Raw genomic sequence first — 20,418 nt, forward strand, 5'->3', positions numbered from 1 at the left:
TATTAACCAGTCCATAAAGTATATGGAAACTAGTTTGTTTTTCACAAAATCCTTGATAAATGCTATTGCTTTTGCAATAATCCTCAGAATTTCTAAAATAATCATGCGACATCATGATCTTCATGAATAATTATTACTCATGAATATAATTATTATATTTGTATGTGAGAAGCTGATTTCATGTTCAATTTGTTCAGAAATATACTGAAAACATAATAATTAAGTGTGAAATATGATAAATAATGTCAGATTCTCACTTTAGCATCACTCAGTATTAAGGGTCATTGGTTCTGCTATTTTGGTACTGAACACAATACAGATAACACATTAGTTTCCAAGCTGATCACCATTAATGTTCCTTTTGTTGCTTGAGCTAATATAAGAGATTTAAATAGCCCCCAAGTTAAGGATTTTTTTTTCTTTAACTGATACTGCACTTATCATTCAAGAGTTCAGGAAAGTAATATACAACAGTATATTTTGCAGTTTGCTTCTCAACAACGACTTTGGTCAGGTAGGTTATATTGAGAAAGGGGGACATTTTCAACTAAACATCCATGGTTATATATTTTCATTTCAAAATTCTCTTGATTATTTTTCCCCAAATTCATTAAATATGCTGAGAAATAGTGAAGGTACAAATAGTATAGAGTGATCACTGCTCTCTCAGTTATTATTTTCATATATGTGTGTGTGTGTGTGTGTGTGTGTGTGTGTGTGTGTGTGTGTATTGTATGTATGTATATGTATTTAAAATTTGGAAAACTAGAACACTTGCTCAGTAAATTTAAATGTAAAATTACAGATTTTTTGTAGCAATAACAAATGATAAAATCAAGCATATATTTAGAATTTAAATAGGAACAGGCATTAGTCTTACATTCATAAACCACAATGAGATAGACAATGTGTTTATTGGTACTGTATTGAAAAAGCCATCAAAAATAAAATTACACCTGTAGGTTCCTGTGAGGTTTATGATAATGTAATTAGGGATCATTTTAAATATGCTATATGTAGACTTTTTCACTGTTCTAGGTCAGGCTTTAGGAGACTGAAATTTTAGTCAAAGGCAATGGAAATAGTATTTAAAAACTACCTTAAGATTTATTTATTTTGTTATTTATTTGTTTAGTTTCTGTAGCTTCCCATCTCAACCAACTGACTGATGGCTTGTACATTATCTTTGGAGGATAACTGTATTAATGTGTATATTAATGTGTACTTGTGTGAACTGATGGCCTAGATTCTAAAACAAAGAATGGAATTGTCCTCTGCATTTCAATGTCTAGGATTATTAGTCTTATACAGTCAAAATTAACTTCCCTAGGAAAACTTCCTGCACATCTGCATATGTGATTGCTTCTGCGTTTGGATTATGGCATGTTGCCCCTTTCACAAAATGACATTTTACTTTGCACAGAGGCATTTTAAAGCCTAGATACCTGACTGGAATAATTTGAAATAGGTGAAACAGTACGTCAACACACAGTGAAAATGGTGCAGATTTGTTATATGTCTGTATATGTTAATATAGGTGCAGAGAGGCAGTAGAAAATCTTTTGATTAATGTCAGTGTTCAATCTGTGACAAGATTTTCCTTATATGGCATAAGAAAGGGCGGCTACCATGATTCCTTCTTTTCTTAGTGGTGTCACAGCAAGAACTGCAGAGCCTTAGTGCTATAACAGAGAGCAGTTGATACTATAACGGGGTGGGGGGTGTTGTTGTTTGATCCTTTCTTTCTTTTTATTGAAAAAAATTACATAATACAAAAAATATAGCAAGCTCAAATCAAAAGCAAAGAAGAAAAAAAGAGAATAAACATTAGTCTATATTCCCCCAAGAAAGTTTTATATATGGATTTGAGATAGCAGATACTAATTTCTTAATGTCAGTAAGGTACAGAATCTCCCTTATGAATAGGGAATATTGTGCTAAATTAATTTGTACCCACTGAACATAATTTGAATTCTTAATTATATGAACTAATTGTCTTAGTTACAAAGGCATGAAAAGGCTGTTTCAAATTTGGTGTGCCATTATGCAGTTTTCATAATAACGTAACTTGCTTGATCATAGGATTCTTCTTAATAGCTTTATGTAAATGAAGACAATATCTTTTGATGTATACAGCCTACTAAAAGCCAATGGAACTGGGAGGGCTTGAAGCAAAAAAAAAAAAAAAGGAAGAATGATTAGTTTCATGTACTGTAATTAAACTGACTCTAAGCAGTATATGTATACTCCATAAGTTGAATAAGGATCAAAGATACATAGTAAATAAGACAGATAAGTTAAGATAACTTTTATTGTCATATTTTTCTGTGAGCATACTGGCACACATTAAAATGAAATTCTGTTGCTTATGGAACAAAGCTGTGACTGAATCTAGACCAGTGGTTCCCAGTGTGGGCCCCAAGCCTCACAGGGGGGCAATTTGATTTTTAATGGCAATTCAAAAATGAGCTATTAACTGAATTTTTGAAAGCCTGCTAATTGTTCTTATGTATTTGTGATGAAACAGTTATGTTTCATTTACCTATTGTTATCTTTGTTAAAGGGCATTTCCTAGGGCCTGGTCTGAAAAGGATAACAGCTTGGGGGGGAAGGAGCAACTGCCAGCCAATCAGATGTGTTCCCACTAAGGATCATGACAGAGTCTCTCTCTTTCCTGTGGGCTTTGCTGCTGGGTGGTGGCAGGGAGAGCTGCTCTGTGGGGAGACAAAGTGGATGGCTGCTGAGGGAAGCCCAGTAGTGAGGATACAGAACCAGGACCCAAATTTAAGTAAGAAATTGTTAGATTTACAGTTAATCTTAGTCTATGTTTTCCCAGGCTGTGTTTTACAAGACTTTTCCTCTCAGAGCTATCTGGGGCTGGGCCAAACATGTTTAAGGCTTGGCAGGTCTGTGTAATTCACCTCCACCTACTGAACTACAAAAGCATTTCCCCACTAAGCTGCAGGTTCAAATACCCAAATTCAACCTACTTTCCAAGAAAACTACTGTTACCGTTCCCATCTTCATATTTAGATGAATGGGGCTTTAGTGCTGTAAATGATTTGCTACTGAAGAAAAGAAATCGACTGGATTTTACTGAACGAGGAGCCTTGAGAATGAAGCTGACTAAACTGGAGTCTAATATAAAATCTCTCTGCAGCAGACATCAAGCACAAGGATCTCACTAACTTAATTAGACTAAACTGCAATCCTACAACATTTTCCCAGAAGTAAGCCTAATTGAAGACAATGGTACTTACTTCTGAGTAGACATGCATAGGATTGGGTTGTAAATATGATCTTGAAGTGAACTCAAATTGTATTTTGAATTTGTTAGGACTTTTTTTTTAATATGCTTAGTAATTAATATGATCAAAGTATTATAGAAAAAGCTTTCATTAAAATTATTTTATATTTATGCATTTCAGTTCTCTATTATATGTTTTGAAACTTTATTTTTTGTTTTTTTCATATTCCTTCATACTATAATTTTTTAAGTCCCCCAGTACTTCTACTGTCTTTCGTTCTTTTATTTTTCTCTTTCATGGATGCCATGTTCTTTGGAACCTTGTTTAAACCAAGTTAATGGCCTTTTAGGCTTCCTCTGTGTAAGTAAGAATTCACTTTTTGAATAGTAAGAATTATATATCACTGGGGGGGGGGGATTTCAGAGATGCTTAGGTGGGGCATGGCCAAAGAAAGGTTGGGATCCATTGATCTAGACGGTCTGCTTCAAATACAACAAAGCCTCCTCCCAGAAGGTAACAAGGAAAACTGGTTATGGAGAGGATGTGTAATGTCCCTGACAATACTGTGGACCCTGATCATTAGTAATAATTAAGGGAATATAGTCTAAGGAAATACTCATCAAGCATAAACTTGTAAAGCTGGCAAATCTCACGCATAAGCAGGTCATAATTTGGATCAGCTATATTTTCTAGATTATTTTCAAGGGCACTTCAATGTAGACTGTTCTGCAATAATTCAAGCAATAAATGACTAAGGCATAAGTGATCATCCACAGAACTTCTTGATCCAGGAATAGCCATATCTGGTACACGAGATACAGAAGTCATCTAACTATCAGGAAGACCTTCAAGTCCAAAAGGACCTCCAGCTTATGATTAAATTCAAAATCAGCATCTATGACCAACAATGAAATACTCAGATGGTCTCCAAACCCAAAGCAACTCCCATCTTGCTGGAATTGAACCTACATCACGTGAAAAAGAAATCTTTTTGAGTTCTATGGTTGAGTTCTATACATATCAGGATATAGTAAAAATTGTCTTATCCTTAGCAGTTCTTAAAAGTAGGTAAATATAACCTTAGATGAACAACATATGACAACCTGATTTGATTGATTTGATATGACTGATAAAAGGTTGAGATATTTAGTGTATAATTAGTATAATTAGATATTTAGTGATAAAGTCTATTATTAATAAAGCCAAGCTCATAAAGCTGATCATAGCCAAAAGCACACATCTATTAGGTTTATTTAAAGAAAAAAGTGTTAGTTAAAGAATTTTGTTAGGAAGAGATATTTGTATCCATTTGTACTAAAGTGAATGGGCAGATTCTTCTGTCCTGCAGTATTTTTCAGTCTGTGATTCATATTCCAGACTCAACATTCCATACAGGTGGTGTCAGCAATGGAACTTTGGAGGAAAAAATGGAATATGGAGAAGAAATAAAAGGATAAAACTGGAACAACTTTAGTAAAAATAAGTTTTTATATATGAATAAGACTTATGTAAAAAAAAATTAAATATAAATTAGTCTCCCAGCATAATGTATGGAAATGACATACGAAAAAACAGTGAAGAAACCTTCCTTAAAACGCAAGAATTATTATGTCAGAAAATGCTGCAGAACTGTCAGGGGCACTATGTATGAAAAAGATATTACGAGAAATGGTAAAATGAAGGAGGCTATGGAGAGAAATGTCTTCAAATGACAGGAAGAAAAAGTAAGATTAAATAAGGCAGAAGAAATGCAGAGCAATTTGGTGAAAAAGGCCTTTGGGCCTAGCAGATACTTTTTAGCATAATAGCTTCTATATTTTAATATATCCTTTTCCTGAGGCTTTCCAAATTTGAATGTGGAGATACCTGGCAACAAAATAATTGGTTTATAATTGACGATAATTTTAATTGCTTTATAGCTTCTACATAACTTGCTTTAATTTAGATGTTCATATCTAATTTTTGCTTCTGTGCCTTTGACAGACTGATTTTCTTACAGTTTCACTCATCCTTCATTGTGTTTTTTCATATCACTAGTGACTTAACAGGTCCAGCTGCCATCAACACTTCATGTACTTGTTTTACTTCTATAAATACATAATGAATCATTTCAGCAGTGTGCTGGCACCTGCTGAAATCATATTTCAATGGAGAAGCAGCAGTAAAGTAATCAAAATAGTATTTTGATCTCTTCTTTGTGGTAGGCAAGGAGGAACTAAAGATTATTGTCAATATAAACAATTACCGGAAGAAACTTTCTGCATGCTGTTTTAGGAGTTTTTCTGGGTCAATCCTCTGTGAAACATGCTGACTTAAGCATCAGCTTTGAACACACTGTAATACGTTCACAGAGATTTAGGTCAAACAAAGGCTGCCCTAAATAATTTTCATCATTTAATTTTTCAGGAACAGTTATTAATGTAAGAGCTGTATTAAATAATTTCTGTAAGCCATAGCTGTTGATCAGAATCTTGCAGTGTTCTGGGAGGAAATTAGTCCCATTACGGGAAAGTGGTAACATTGTGAGCATAAAAACGGTAACATCTTGTAGCAGATCAGTTTGCCATTGTCACAGTGAGAATTTATCAACACGTGATATAGATTTAAATATATGGATTGGAATATATGCATGTGCAGTATTTTCAAGTGGTGTTATATCTGTTCGTTATCACTCTTAATAGAATATATATTGTTCTAGGCTAGGGAGAAAAATGTTTTGTGTGGGAGACTGTCAGCCCTTTCATTTAGGCCAAGTCAGGAAATTGCATCCATGTCTGGTTGGTATTCTGTTGATATAGGCTTACTAACAGAATCTTGACTTTTTGCCTTTCCCTTCGTACATTCAAACAAATTAGGGAAAAGTCAGTCTAAGCTTGTTCGTCATGCTTTCTGTTTTGTAGGCTTAAAGCACATTTTTGTAACCCTTGTTTCTCCAAGATCTTTTTCTCTCACCTCACCTCACCTTACACACACACACACACACACGCACACACACACACGCACACACCTGGCTCTTTACAGGCATGAAGAATTTTGCAACAATATCTGATGATAAACCAGGAGACAGGAAATTAGAGCTCTCTACTTTCATCAGTTGGACTTGGTATCAGATTTAGTCAAGGATCTATTAAGGATATTGTTGGAATAGAAAAGCTATAGTTGCCATATCCTTATTAATTTGTATCTTTGGAAAGAAACAATCCTATCTAGTAAAGTAAGGATATTCAAAAACTTTTGGGAAGAACTTGCTAATGCGACAATGTTACAAACAAGTCCCAAAGAAAATGCAGCCTAATTCTAGCTATGTGACAGCATAAGAAATCTGAATTAGCATTTAGAAATTATGATTGAATGATTTCAAAGGTTGTGGTATTCAGATAGATTTATAACAGGCTTTCTTACATTATTAACTGGACCTGTCAGAATTGCCATCTCACTCCTGCGCTTCGCATTCGCTAGCTGCCAGTCTGCCATGAACTATGGGGGAGTTGGATGGGAGGGGGGAAGGCTAATGACTCCTCATACCTTCTAGAGACACAACTTCAAGGTCAGACAGCCTGGAAAGGCATGCACCTCCGAATGGCCTACTCTACAGTTGAAAAGACTGTTCCCAAAACATTTTATTTGAATATGATTCAACAATGAGGGGTCAACAATGGGAAGGGACAAAGGAGGAAACGTTAACCATGAAAATTTGATGTGCAAACCTCAGTTCTGGCTTTGCTATACTGTAATCCACTTAGCCCTTAGTAAAGTAAATCTTTTACACCGAATGGAGTAGTGGGTCGTTCTTGCTTAATGGACCAAATTGGGGAAGGACTGTCATATCCAGACTTTTCTTGAATATATGTGTGTTTGTGTGTGGGATGCATGAATGGTATTTGACTTTTTTTTTTTTTTTTTTGCTGTAAACAAATCTCATAGCTTTTCATTTTTCAAACTTCCCATTGTATTAAGTTTCCTAATAATCCTCTGGATTATTTCCACTTGGAACATTTTGATAATTATGACTTAAAGTCACATTGGGTTAATGGTGATAAAGTATGATTAAATTAAGTGGGACCTAAGTTCATATGTTAAATAATTTTTCTTTATATTTAATTCATGATTACTGGCAGTCCTACACATGTTTACGCCAAAGTAAATTCACTTTTCCTACAAGCAGTTTATTACTAAATAACTGGGTATAGACTAAATTTATTCCTTCAGGTAAAATTGGTAAATATATTTTATACTGAATAAACAAGTACTTAAATAGTAGTATATATAATCCTTGTTCATGTAGATTAGAGAGCAGTTTGATTCCTTATAATAACCTGTTTCCCTAAACTCTCTTCAAAATTTGTTCCCTAATTATAATTATATAGAAGAAGAAAATTGCTAAACATACTAAGAGCCATCTGTATTTTGTATATTGAAATATAACTACATCTAATTATTTTATTTAGGTCTAATTACATTTATCTGAAAAAGAGTAAGCAAATCAAATTTACTTTTTATGATTGCTTTGATATTTTTTGGGAATGTGACCCCAGCTTGCTAATGAAAGGCCATGTGTGTCAAGCTCATGACATACAACACATAGAATATCTAAATATTGTTATATAAAGAGCTCACTTCTGCAATTAACTATATTATATTCTGTGTATTATTTCTTATTTTAAATGATGTAATTCTGCTATAGAAATCCTTAACTATTGCCATACATATAAAATTGCCTTGGATTCTGATGCTCCAGAGTATGGAGGACATAATAGACTGGATCATACTACAGACTTTTTTTCTCAGCCATATTCACATAATCATCGATCTAATTCTCTTTTGGTAAGTACATTTTTTTCTACTGTAATTTCTTTAAAGTATATCTTCAGAGAGATAGTTAATATTTTAAATTCTGTACTAAATGTCTGCATGTTGCCTTCATCTTTTCCCTTTATAAAATATGATCATTGATCTTGCATGAACAATTATAAAAGTAAATGACATAAAAAAGTACTTATATGGCATAAAGTGTTGGCTAAACAATTTCTCAATATTTTAAATTTTATATAACAATTCTGACCTCCCAAATATGCATATAATAAATTTAACAAATTATTTCTGTGTACATTTTTGTTTTCCTGATTTTTTTTGTTTTTTAATGTTTAATATACCAATAATATGCTTGTTTAATTCTTTGCATGTAAGCATCCTGTGATTTTCATTGCTAATATTTTAATCAACTGGGATCATCTATTAAAACTTCTGTAGTTTATCTCTTACACAATATGAGAATTTAAGTATTAAAAGTATTTAACTTAGTAATGCAAGCATACTATTTTTTATTTTCTTTTTAAGGTTTAATTTAAAAACAAAGACAATTAAACAATATGGGGTAAACTTGCATTTGATGCACTGTTTAATTTTTTTAATTTTTATGTAGAGATTCTTATAAAATGTATTCAGTGCAAAATTTTGATCACATTAAGCATAAACTACAGTCCCCCCCCCAAAAAAAAATGTAACCAGACTAGAATAATGTTGGATTCCTTTTCTTTCCTTCCTTTTCTTTTATTCACTGGGAAAATGTATTCACAGTTTAGACTATCTTTAAATTCAGGGTAAACAACATTAAATAGAGCACAAAAAGGAATTTAAATCCTTAAGATTTGTACTTAAGGATTGTACTTAATGTACCTAAGACATGAGATCATAAAAGAAAACAATATACAGATAATTTATTCCAATAGAATTCATAATTCTAGTTTACTTCATGTATTTCAATTCTTTCTTCCATCATGTCCATATGCCAATTAATATATTGCCAATTTTTTAAAATATTCTCATTTCCCTCTTTCTTCAAGAACTTACTAACTTCTTCCAATCAAAATTTCTTGGTTTTCTTCTCCCTATTATTCATCTGTTCATTCTCCCTTCATACATTTGTTTTGAAATGTACCTCAGTGTATTTTATTTCTAGTAGTCACTCACTTTTGTGTTCAATGAATATTCATTCAGCACTTCTGATCTGCCAGTAGTATAACTTACATTTGTTCACTCACATTTTCCTTTAGCATTAAAAAAATCTTGGATTGTATATATAGATTATTATACCCATTTCCTTCATACATTCTTATCATTCAGTCATACTAGCATTCACTACAAATCATTTTGTGAATGTGGCTTCAGATGCATACAAAATATAAATCAACAGCTGTGTTGTAAACTTCTCATTTGAGATTTCTCAATGACTTACTAAAGGATAAAAAAATCTGATCTATACACCCAATGTTTGTCACAAAGCAACACTGTACTTCCCAAATAATACTTCTCTCTTATGTTTTTAATCATAATTCTGCCAAAGAGCATCCTAGATACACTTAACCTACCTTGTTGTTTTTCATTCTTCCTATTTTTCCTCTCCTACCGTGTTTCTCATATAATAAGGCTGGGTCTTATTTTTTTTTTGAGCCCCGAAAAAATGGCTAGGCTGTCTTTTTGGAGGTGACTTAATTCCCCCCCCCTTGCATCTTCGGGCAGGCGGGCAGCGACGACTTGGATGTTGACCTCGGCGTTGGTGGGGCACTTTGTATCAGGGTCAACGCAGGCAGCACCATATCCGGGTGTGCAACAAAAGTACTTCCTAACAGCAAGCCCCCCCGCCATTTCCCCTCCATTTCGCATGTTTTAATATAGGCCTTAATTTGGGGGGAGGGGCTTAATTTCATTTCATGCCTATAAAACATGCCCGGACTTCCTATTGGGGGAGGCCGTATTGTTGGAGAAACAGGGTATAACCGGACAATAGCAGCAGTCTTTCATCATCATGCACAGATGCAGTATTCCTAAACATGTTAAACAAATTATCAATTGTTGTAAGCAAGTCACATCTATATGTCACTATCTTATGTGTTGCCATCAATTCTAAATCAACTAAGGTGCTTTCAGATCCAATCATTTATTAGGCTACGTATTTTTTATTGTATATACTTGAGCCACTTTTGTCTAGTGATTAAAACATCATGCTAGAAACTGGAAGATCCTAGTGTCACTTTAGCCATGAAATCTAGGTGGGTGAAACTCTTAGCCCAACTCACCTCACAGGGCTGTTGTGGGGAAAATAGAAAGAAGTATTAGATATGTTCACCATTTTGAGTTGCTTGTAAAAAAAATAAGGTGGGATATAAATAAAATAAATAAACAACTAAATACAATACAGTATCAGAAACCAACTATGGTCATAGTTGTCTCAAAAGTGCTTTTCTAGAGACACCTGGGCTTTCTTGTTTTTTTCTTTGAAAACATTTCGCTTCTTATCCAAGAAGCTTGTTCAGTTCAGAAGCTACTTGGATGAGAAGCAAAACATCTTCAAAGAAAAAGCAAGAAGTCTAGTTGTCTCTTGAAAAAGCACCTTTGGGACAACTATGACTTGGATGACTGAGAAGCTCCATAGACAACCATGGTCATATTTATATTCTAATCAATCATCTCAGTGACCCTAAAATTTGTACCAGTAAACAACAACCAGTCACTTTAGTATCCTGAATCATTCTGTATATACTTTTCTGCATATATTTTCTGCATATATGTACATTCTTGTTCTGTACTTCATATATCACAGTGAATGAAATTCCAGTGTGGAAAAGTGATTTCAATGCAGTTTTGAAGAGTGGTTCTCCGCAAATTTTACTATTCTACCAATGTAATGAAAAATTAATATACAGCAGATAGCCTCACATAATTATTATGGTCTTATTAACAATAATATTATTAACAACAATAACAATAACATTTATCAACATGACAAACATAGTGCAGATGCAATATACAATTAATGTATACAGAGGTTGGAACAACTGTAAAAATAAATTTAATAAATGCATGTGTAAGAAAGCATGATAAAAAAATTAATAACCAAGCATTTAATATAGTTTACATTTAGATGCAAGCTAATGGCATGATAATGGCACTACAATATAAGTTTGAACCCTGAGTGTGGGTCATCCTTTCCTTTGTGTTCCTTAGCAACCCAATGCACTGAATGAAAGTGATGGCCAAAGCCGAGGACACCAGCACACACACTACTTGAAGGTAAACTTGCAGACAGTGTGTAGGCCAAATAGTGGCATGATTAAAAAAAAGCAAGATCCTCATCTCCATGCCTAAACCGATAACTGTGAAACAAACCACACCTCACCAAACACTAATGTATGTTACAAATTGGAAGTAGGGTCACTTAAAACATCTTAAGACATCTGTTCAGTATTGTGTTGTTGTTTTTAATTGGTGGACTTCAGAATTGAATGGACAAAGAGTATTATGACATGTTTAAATCTAGCCATTTACATTATCACCTTTTAATATTACAGACCATTTTCCTCATTTTCTCAGCATGAAGAACATAATCTAAAGACTCCCCCTGCATGTTTCTAGTAAGCAAAGATGATGTCCAATTTCTACTCATTTCTCTCCTCTAGCCTTGATGTTTTGAACAACTCTTGATGTTCCAAATAACCATGCATCTATGATTTCTGCATATTACCTTTAAAACATGCTGGGTGGAACAAGTAAAAAAAAACTCTTTTGGATAATACATTTTCCCCTTAAGATTTCTCAAAGCAGAAAATAAACCTTCCTAATATTAATATTATTTCTTTTTTCATATACTAATAGATTTGAAACAAAATAGTAAGCTTGTTTTTGCAACTGGTTCAAGGTTATTTTATTAGGTATATTATTTGTGGAACAACCTTCATAATATTGTCAGAAGAAAAAAATAAACGTGGCTTACAGAAAATACAGTTCCTGATTTCAATGATATAATCCTCTGCTTTGATATCATTCATAATAAAAGAAAATAAAATTTTTATAGATCAATACACAAAGGTCTGAAGTATAAATTTTACTGGAATTTTTTAAATCTCATTGTTTATAGTGAATGTGACCTGTTAATGGGAAAAGGTATAGGCTTTTTTGTAAATAACTTAAATGGTAATATTTAATTTTGATTAAAATCCAGCTTCATACTTAACCTGAATTCTTATTGATTAAGATGGCCATTCTAAACATTCTCAGTTAAAAATTAAATAAATTAAAAATCCACATAGCATTAGATTGTATTCATAAATATACCTATCTCTATTCGCTAAGCACTTCAGCTAAAGCTCATCTATTTGAAACATATTTGTGTTGAATTTCTGGATGGAAAAAATGGTAAAGTGCTCCAATAATGAGATAATATTGAGGTGGAAACTTGTGACCTGGTTGTGAAGCCAGTTCGATAGAGCTTGTCTGGATACAGGAGAATCCAGAAGGTTGCTTTTCACAAGAAAACTCACAAGATCTGAATGGAAAATGTAAGCATACTGAGTAGAACAGGAGCCAATGAAGGAATATCAAGCTCTCAGCCTCACGCAGAGTCTATTTCAAGGGCATTGGACTCAAATGAAATTTTATTTTCTAAAGCATACTTGGATATAAATACTTTGATCTTTCAAACAGCAAAGCAACTAGACATCTGGTGACTACCTTTTCAACTTGGGATATAATCAAAAATAAAAATAAAAAAATCATAAAGGTTTAAAATTAATCAAAAGAAAGTTCTTAGTAAAAATTATCAAGAATTTGAATTATAAAAATTAAAACAGGAGGGATCAGTTAAATTTTAAATTATCTACTTTAAAGTACTTTGAATTTAATTAAATAAATAATACATACCTCTGTGGGAAAGAAGACAATTTAATTTTTTTAAGGGGACTCAATGGCTAAGCTTTTTAAACAATAAGATAAGTGGCATTTGAAAAAGACCTATGAAGTGCTAAATTGAACTAAAGAGTTAAGGACTAAAATAATTCTTAAAGGATCATTTTGATGCTACTTCTATATGGATTTCAAATTTAAAGATAGAAATGGCTACAATCTGAAAGCAATGAAAATAGGGAAGAGGACATTGTTAACAGAGCAGATAGGGATTACCACAGATATATTCCAAAGGATATTTCAACAGCTGGGAAAGAATCTTTCAGCTTCAGTGACAGCTTTGTGAAGCTGTCAAAGAGACTTGCCTATACCTGAATGGAGAATGAAAGAGAGATTTGCAATTTTGGAATAAAAAATGAACCAAAAAAATTCAAGAATCTAACATAAGTGTCTGGGGAAGACATTGTTTGAAGCTTTAACAAAAATTGGGAATGGAAAGAAGATCTGGAGGCAGAAGTGGACAAGGTATACAAAATGAGTACACAATAAGCAAAATTAAGAAACATACCAAGAATCATGCTTGCACACTTTTTCAGGAACAAGACAAGAGGTTTGCAACATTTTACTACCAAGTAAATTAATAACTCAGATGTAATTTTGCTCGCAGAAATAGCAATTGGATTATTAGGTAACCAAACATACATAATTTTGACTGACAGGAGGGTTAAACAGAAGAAGATTCTATCTCGTTGAGATAAACTGGAAGGAGAACTTAAGAGAACAATTAAGCAATAGAAATTTCAACTTCATTTTGTTCAAAAGGAGATTTCTTTGAAAGATTTAAGAGCTCAAAGAGATGCAGAAAATTTAAAAAGAAAAAAAAATCATCTGAAACCTGAAGAAGAGACTACTAAGTTGGGTATTACAGGTAGAGAAATTTCCAAGTTATAAAATAATTATGGAGCTTAACACAAGATTAAAGGAAATGTTTGATATAGTTTAAAATTTAACAGGAATAGAACAACATGTAACAGCATTTGAATTGGAATTATGTAGAAATGATGAACATGTAATTGCTAAAATATATCAGCTGTTGAAATTAAAGAAGAATAAGTTGCAGGGTGCATGATAAAATGGACTAAGAATTATAAGGTTATAATATACAGATGCATCACTGGGAAAGTATGTGGTTAAAAGGACTGAAATTCATGTCTTATGATTTTATAGAAAATTTCTATAAAATTGTATAAAGCTGGTTGTATATCACACCAGAAAAATAATCTAAAATGTATAAATGTGCTCTGATCATTATTGAAAATATGAAAAGCCTAAAATTTTACTATGGACTTCTGAAAGAATTAAAAAAATATTGACTACAAATACATACGATAATACTGAGAATTTTAAAAATTAACATTATGATGAAACCAGAGATTTTTTTCTACTGGGACTTAGAGGCACATGGAAAATTGGTTTTATATATAGTAACTTCAATAAAGCTATTACATGTGCAAAGGTGGAAAAAATAACTAACTACCATAATGGAGGATTGGTCTGTGAAGATAATAGAATTAGCAAAAATGGCAATATTGACCTATTTGATCAAGGAAAAAATAATTACTTTCTTAAAAGACTGGAAAACCTTTATAGACTTTTTGGTTAAAATAGATAAAAATAATATGGATTTATTGATTGAAAAGAGTTGAAAGGAGAAGTGAACTATGTGATGCAGTCCTGTAGGGGAAGAGTAACATTAAGTATGTTTTGTAACTGATAGGGATCTTTATTTATGTTATTAGCATGACAGCCATATAAGGTTCAAAGAAAATGAATGATCTATTACTTTGTGAGGTAAATTAGGTATAGTAACTCCTGCTGCACTGGTTCTTGCTATAGAAGTTTAAGCACAGATTCACACGTGCAGTATTTATAGAATAAATTAAATAACTCATTAGTTAATTGGAGAGAAAAGACAGAAAAAAACCCCAAAATGGCATGTGATAAAAAGACAGATAAATTGAAAGCATAATTTATCCTACATTCCTTTACAAGAAAACAGTTTTTTCAAATATTCAAGCTTCAATTCTGTACCCACTTTGCTGGGAACAAGCCATTGACTCAATAGTGCACTTGGACACATACACAGACACATTTATTTTACACACAGTGTATATAAATTTCAGCTACTTTAAACCCCCATAGTAACCATCATCCATAATACTGTAAATGATCCAAGTCTTTTGTTATCATGAATGTAAATAGTATTTCCTTTGGTAATGTTGCTTCTTTCCAGATTCATCTCTTTTGAAGTCATTTGTTATTACTTCAGTAATGTTAATTCTATACCAAACAATTGCTAATTGTTTGCAATTATAACACTGGATTTTGGTGATGAAAATTGGTTTCTTTTTGCTTGTTTTATTTATTGATTCAATTTGTTTCTGGTATTTCTTAATCTGCATTGAATTTCCATTTAATCTACTTAACTGTAGAAATGGGTAGTGGTAGAATGATGACTTATTCTATACTTGGTACTTTATGCTTCTGCATTTTTCTATAGAAGTATATATACTCTTTGTAAATAATATTGAATCACAAAACAATTGTGCAAATATTTTCAAAGGGAAATTTCACTTATGCCAATTCAAATTGAACACAGGTATGGTTGGTTTACATGTTTGGATATTTAGGTAAATCACAAAACTTAGTGTACCATGCATTCACATATTATTCTCAGTGGAGTGAAGAAATTTCAACTTTGCGCTGTCTTACATGTTTTCAACTGCAAGCATGACATGTATTTGCTTTTGCTCAATATGATATGACAACTTGACACTCTCATTAGCTGTTGTTTTATCAATTATGCAGCAATCATTGACATTTTTCTACAAAATGTACGTTATAGTTTAAACATCAATTAATGTAGATATTTAGCCATGTTAAAATTCAAATTAAGTATGTTGCAGAATAAATGTTAGCAAATATATTTATGTTGATATTCTATTAATGCCATTTGAACCTGTATTCAATTAAATTGATGTGGCAGGCATATTGGATGTTTTTAAATGGGTAGGATGAGGGTGGTTGAATCAGAAATTGGTTTCTTTTAGGATGAAAAGGTACATTTCATATTGATGCACTTCTGAAATTCTTTTCTCCTACTTTTTCATAAATTATTTGTAGCTGTCCTTCTTTTTCCACATTATATATCTTTCTTTTTTTAAAAAAAAATGGTATTTATTCAATTAAACTCGTGTGCAATAGAAAATAGTCTGCATTTAAACGGGGCAAGTTTTTGCCTGAGTTCTTGAGGGTAGAAGACAATATCCACAAAACCATAACACGGGATTAAAATATTCTAGGAAAAATCCTAATAATACCAATAAGACTGTGTACTAAAAGTTTTCAGTTATTTTTTTCAAAAATTTGGAGCTTGAAGAAAACTCATATCCTTTCATTAATAGTGAATTATATTAAAAAAAGGAAGTACAGTCATTGAGATCTCATTGCCTACCAGACACCTATTTGGAGGTTAGCATTTGAGAAGATAATTAAAGTTAATTCTATAACCCTTTCGAATTCTTTTCTTTCTGAGGTAAGAATGCTGCCCTCTTTAACAGTGTTCTAGAAGTAGGAAAAACATCCTTTTTAGCATATCTCTGGGGGATAGTTTGATGAAATGTTGGCTACTCTTTATTCTGAATAAATATATTTTTAATCATTAAATATCTGGCTCTATATTTTTGTGCTGATTTTACTGTGAAAATATATTTTATTTTTATTGTTGTGAGTTAGTCTCTTGAAGGTAACATATAAGTAAACTTATATATATTGTAAAAGTTCCCATAACAACATCCTTTTGTCAGTGACAATTTTTCGTTAACAGATTGTCTGCTCTTCATTAATGACTGTCTATTACTTATTTCTCATTAATTTTGAAATTTTCTCCACTGAACTATTTGGCGTATCAGCAAATATATGGTTTTGTTTGCTAAAAGGTTTGGAAATAAACCCCTTATCACATATTTTGCAGTAACTAAATATCATTAACTATTTATTTGACTTTTTATTTTCTTTTTCTGTAAAGTACAGGATTCTAGCTGTATGTCAAATGTCTTTCCCTGCTGAGCAGATTTGTAAGAGTTATTTATCACAGAAACCTTAGAGTAAAATACTCTGCTCTCTCTCTCTCTCTCTCTCTCTCTCTCTCTCTCTCTCTCTCTCTCTCTCTGAAGGATGCAAAGTTTATCATTTCTATTAATTACTTAGTCTTAAGACTAAATATACATTCAGAGTTTCACTCCACATCCATGCCATATTTAATAAGTGTTTGACTCTTCAGGGACATTAAATAATGTAACATTATAAGTAATTTATTTAAGACATTAAAATTTATGCCTCCCTTATCGCAAAGGTTTTTAATGGATCAATAATAAGACATTTTTTATTCTCCCTTTAGGTATACATTCCAAGCAGAGTGGCAATAGTGTTTCAAAACACGGATATTCAGATGTAAAGGCTTGCAACTGGCTCCATTACTTCGAAGGCCAAGTAATATTGGATGATAATGGCATCCAAAATACTGGCGGGGGGGGTGTTTGCATAATGGTGTGTTCATACTAAGAAATTCAAATAAGCATTTATTTATTAATAATTACAAATGTATTATAAATTGTTTATTTAAAGAGATTACCTATAATGATGGAAGAACAAATGCATTATGAACAATTTGTATTATAGAAGTGGATTTCAGAAACAGTTTGTTCTCACATAAAGATTGAAGTATGTTACAAGGCATGTTCAAAAAGTAGTTGCTATATTCTCAGATTTTTTTTTAATCACATGTGGGTATACTTTTTTCATTAGATATCAATTTATGTATTCTATCTAGAGTGTTAGCACTCATTCATTCTTTATTTACTAGCCAAGTGTGATTGGATCATAAGGAATTTGTCTCTGGTGCATAAGCTCTCACTGTACATATAAGCAACAAATGATAAATATGGTCATAATAATACAATACAATAATCATAAATCATAAGATATAAACACAGTGATAGACATAGGATACTAAATAAGCAAACAACATAAATCATAATAGCATGCTAAATAAAGGCAATCAACATAAATAATGAGAAACAAACAACAAAATTATAGTCAAAAGAAGCTAAGGAAATAAGTAATAGGAAAGATGAAAAGATTAGAAGGATAATAGAAAACACAGCCCTACTAGATAGTTTGACATCCTACGGCATAGACACTGTTGTAGAAATTAGTTGTTTAGCAGAGTGGGGGGTGGGAACTATCTTTGTGTCTGGTTGATTTGTCATGCAATACCCTATGTGTCATATTGAGGGAAGAAGTTGAAACCATTTATGTCTAGGATGTGAGGGGTCTGTAGATAATTTCACAGCTCTCTTTCTGGCTTATGCAGTATCCAGGTCCTCAATGGAAGGCAGGCTGATTGCAATTATTTTTTCTGCAATCCTAATTATCCGTTGAAATCTATGTCCATTCTAGTTTGGTAAATACAGGTAAAAACGTAAATATTTAACTTTTAACCCAGTAAACATTTAAAAACAAATCATATTCACTTTCCTAATTTTTTTACCATGTAGACTTTAAAAAAAAAGTCTTAGCAGTTTCAAGTGTATTTTCAATGAAATTAATTCATGTTCATTTGTGTTAAAGCCTGTCACTGGCATTGAGCCATCTGCATCATTAGTTACACTGCTAACTAGTTATGACTTAACATCTTTTGAAACCAAACTATGTCAGTGATCAGTGAACAATGGTAGAGAATTATTTTTACCAAACTAAAAATTTGGTATTCAATAAGTTATCTTTAAAAATAATAATACCAGTAGCAGGTATAAAGGGATTGAATTCTGAATTTCAAGAGCTGTAAAAATATCTTGTATAAAAAGTTATTTCAGTTTTGTTTTAGAGTCAATGTTGATATATAATTATCAAAAATATTCAGGGCAGAATTTGTAAGTTATTATTTTGCTATTAAAGACTATATCACCAGTGCCTTACTAATCTTTTCTGATGATAGCTACTCTAGATCAGAGGTTGCCAACCGGTGGGCTGCGGCCCATTGGTGGGCCATGAGAAAATTTTGGTGAGCTGCAGAGATACCTCACTCCCAGAGCACCCCCCCAAAGCAATTAATCCAGGCTGCGCAGAAACACAAGGCTGTGCTGCCCACATGGCCCGCGGGAACCATCCCCGCCCACTCACTCCTTACCCGGCAAACTTGCCTGCAAAATTTCTATTTTTCCTTTTTCCAACCATCATCTGTTCTGCTGTGCCAGGAGATTTAGATTAGCTAGGAAGCAGAAAATGGTTGGATTTCTTGCTTTCTAGCTTGTCTTTAGCTCTTCAGCTCTGCTTTTAAGTACAGCTGAACCTCCCTTAGGACTGAAGGTTTGCTTGCAAGCAAATTCAGTGCAAACTCATGGCAAGCAAATTTGAGAGACTGAGCTAGCCGATGGCAGATAGATAGATCACTGAATGATTCTGTGAGCAACTCAATCTGCCTGCTTTGCCTGATTTTGGGTAAAAGTTGCTCTTTTTTATAAAAAATTCAATATTTACATACATGGTGTGTAAATTTTTATTTTATGAGTTTGCTTGCAAGCAAATTGTATGTGACAAACTGAGCTAGCTGATGGCAAATAGATAGATCTCTGAATGAATCTGTGATTCTGTGAGCAACTCAATCTGCCTGCCTGCTTTGCCTGATTTTTGGTAAAAGTTGCTCTTTTTTATAAAAAATTCAATAATTATATACATATTTATAATATTTACATACAAGCCATGCCCAGCCAGTCACATGACCACCAAGCTACACCCATAAATTAGGCCACGCCCACAGAACCAGTTAGTGGTCCCTGGGATCTAAAATTATGAGTTTGGTGGTCCCTGAGGTCCAAAAGGTTGGCAACCCCTGCTCTAGATGCAGCTTCTTAGTATCATGTCTAGTTGGCATGCTCTGCTTCAAAACTATCTGGAAACATTTAATGCATCTCCAAACCATTCATTTTAGAAATAAGTGAACAATAAAAATTTCAGAAATTATTCTCACCACCCTAAAAGCTAGATAAAATTCATGCAAGAAGAAACAGTTTCATTATCCTGCCCACATATTTACACAAACACCATCAGATGAGAATAGGTAAAAAGTTTGCGATAAACATCTCATAAGCCCAGTGAATAAAATTTCTCCTATTAATAGTGTTACTGGAATACAGAGGTTCAGTATATATAAATGCTATAGCACCTGGTGTATTTAATTCTCTGAAAATAATAAATTATAAGGTTTAGGTTAATTACCTGTTCAACAGTTTGCCCTTTCCAGAAAAAAGATTCAAATAGTTATGTAAAAGTTATGAAATTCAGATAAATTTTTCAACCAAGAGATAAAATAAACAGTCCCGTAAATACAGGTGCACTTTTATTAAATTTACACATTACACATAATAAACAC

The 20,418-nt window shown here is 32.7% G+C and overlaps 1 protein-coding gene and 1 long non-coding RNA gene across 3 annotated transcripts in view; both read left to right on the plus strand.

The window, feature by feature from the left end:
- GBE1 (1,4-alpha-glucan branching enzyme 1) overlaps positions 1-18,093 on the plus strand; it is a 134,217-nt gene extending 116,124 nt beyond the window's left edge. The window contains exons 15-17 of one of the 2 annotated variants that reach the window (XM_026664094.2): positions 7,955-8,072; positions 11,253-11,318; positions 17,386-18,093. In XM_026664094.2, the coding sequence (XP_026519879.1) occupies positions 7,955-8,072; positions 11,253-11,318; positions 17,386-17,442 (241 nt within the window). In that variant the 3' untranslated portion in view covers positions 17,443-18,093. The remainder of the gene's footprint in view (positions 1-7,954; positions 8,073-11,252; positions 11,319-17,385) is intronic. The other variant, XM_026664095.2, reaches the window with a different exon arrangement.
- A 274-nt stretch (positions 18,094-18,367) lies between these two features.
- LOC148130461 (uncharacterized) lies at positions 18,368-20,037 on the plus strand. The gene is made up of 2 exons (XR_015749811.1): positions 18,368-19,493; positions 19,687-20,037. It is a non-coding gene; the product is annotated as an uncharacterized LOC148130461 (long non-coding RNA).
- Positions 20,038-20,418: the final 381 nt, after the last annotated feature.

This window comes from Notechis scutatus, chromosome 5 (assembly GCF_049901735.1).
Source record: "Notechis scutatus isolate UNSWTSFEM ecotype Mainland chromosome 5, rNotScu1.2, whole genome shotgun sequence".
NCBI lineage: Eukaryota > Metazoa > Chordata > Lepidosauria > Squamata > Elapidae > Notechis > Notechis scutatus.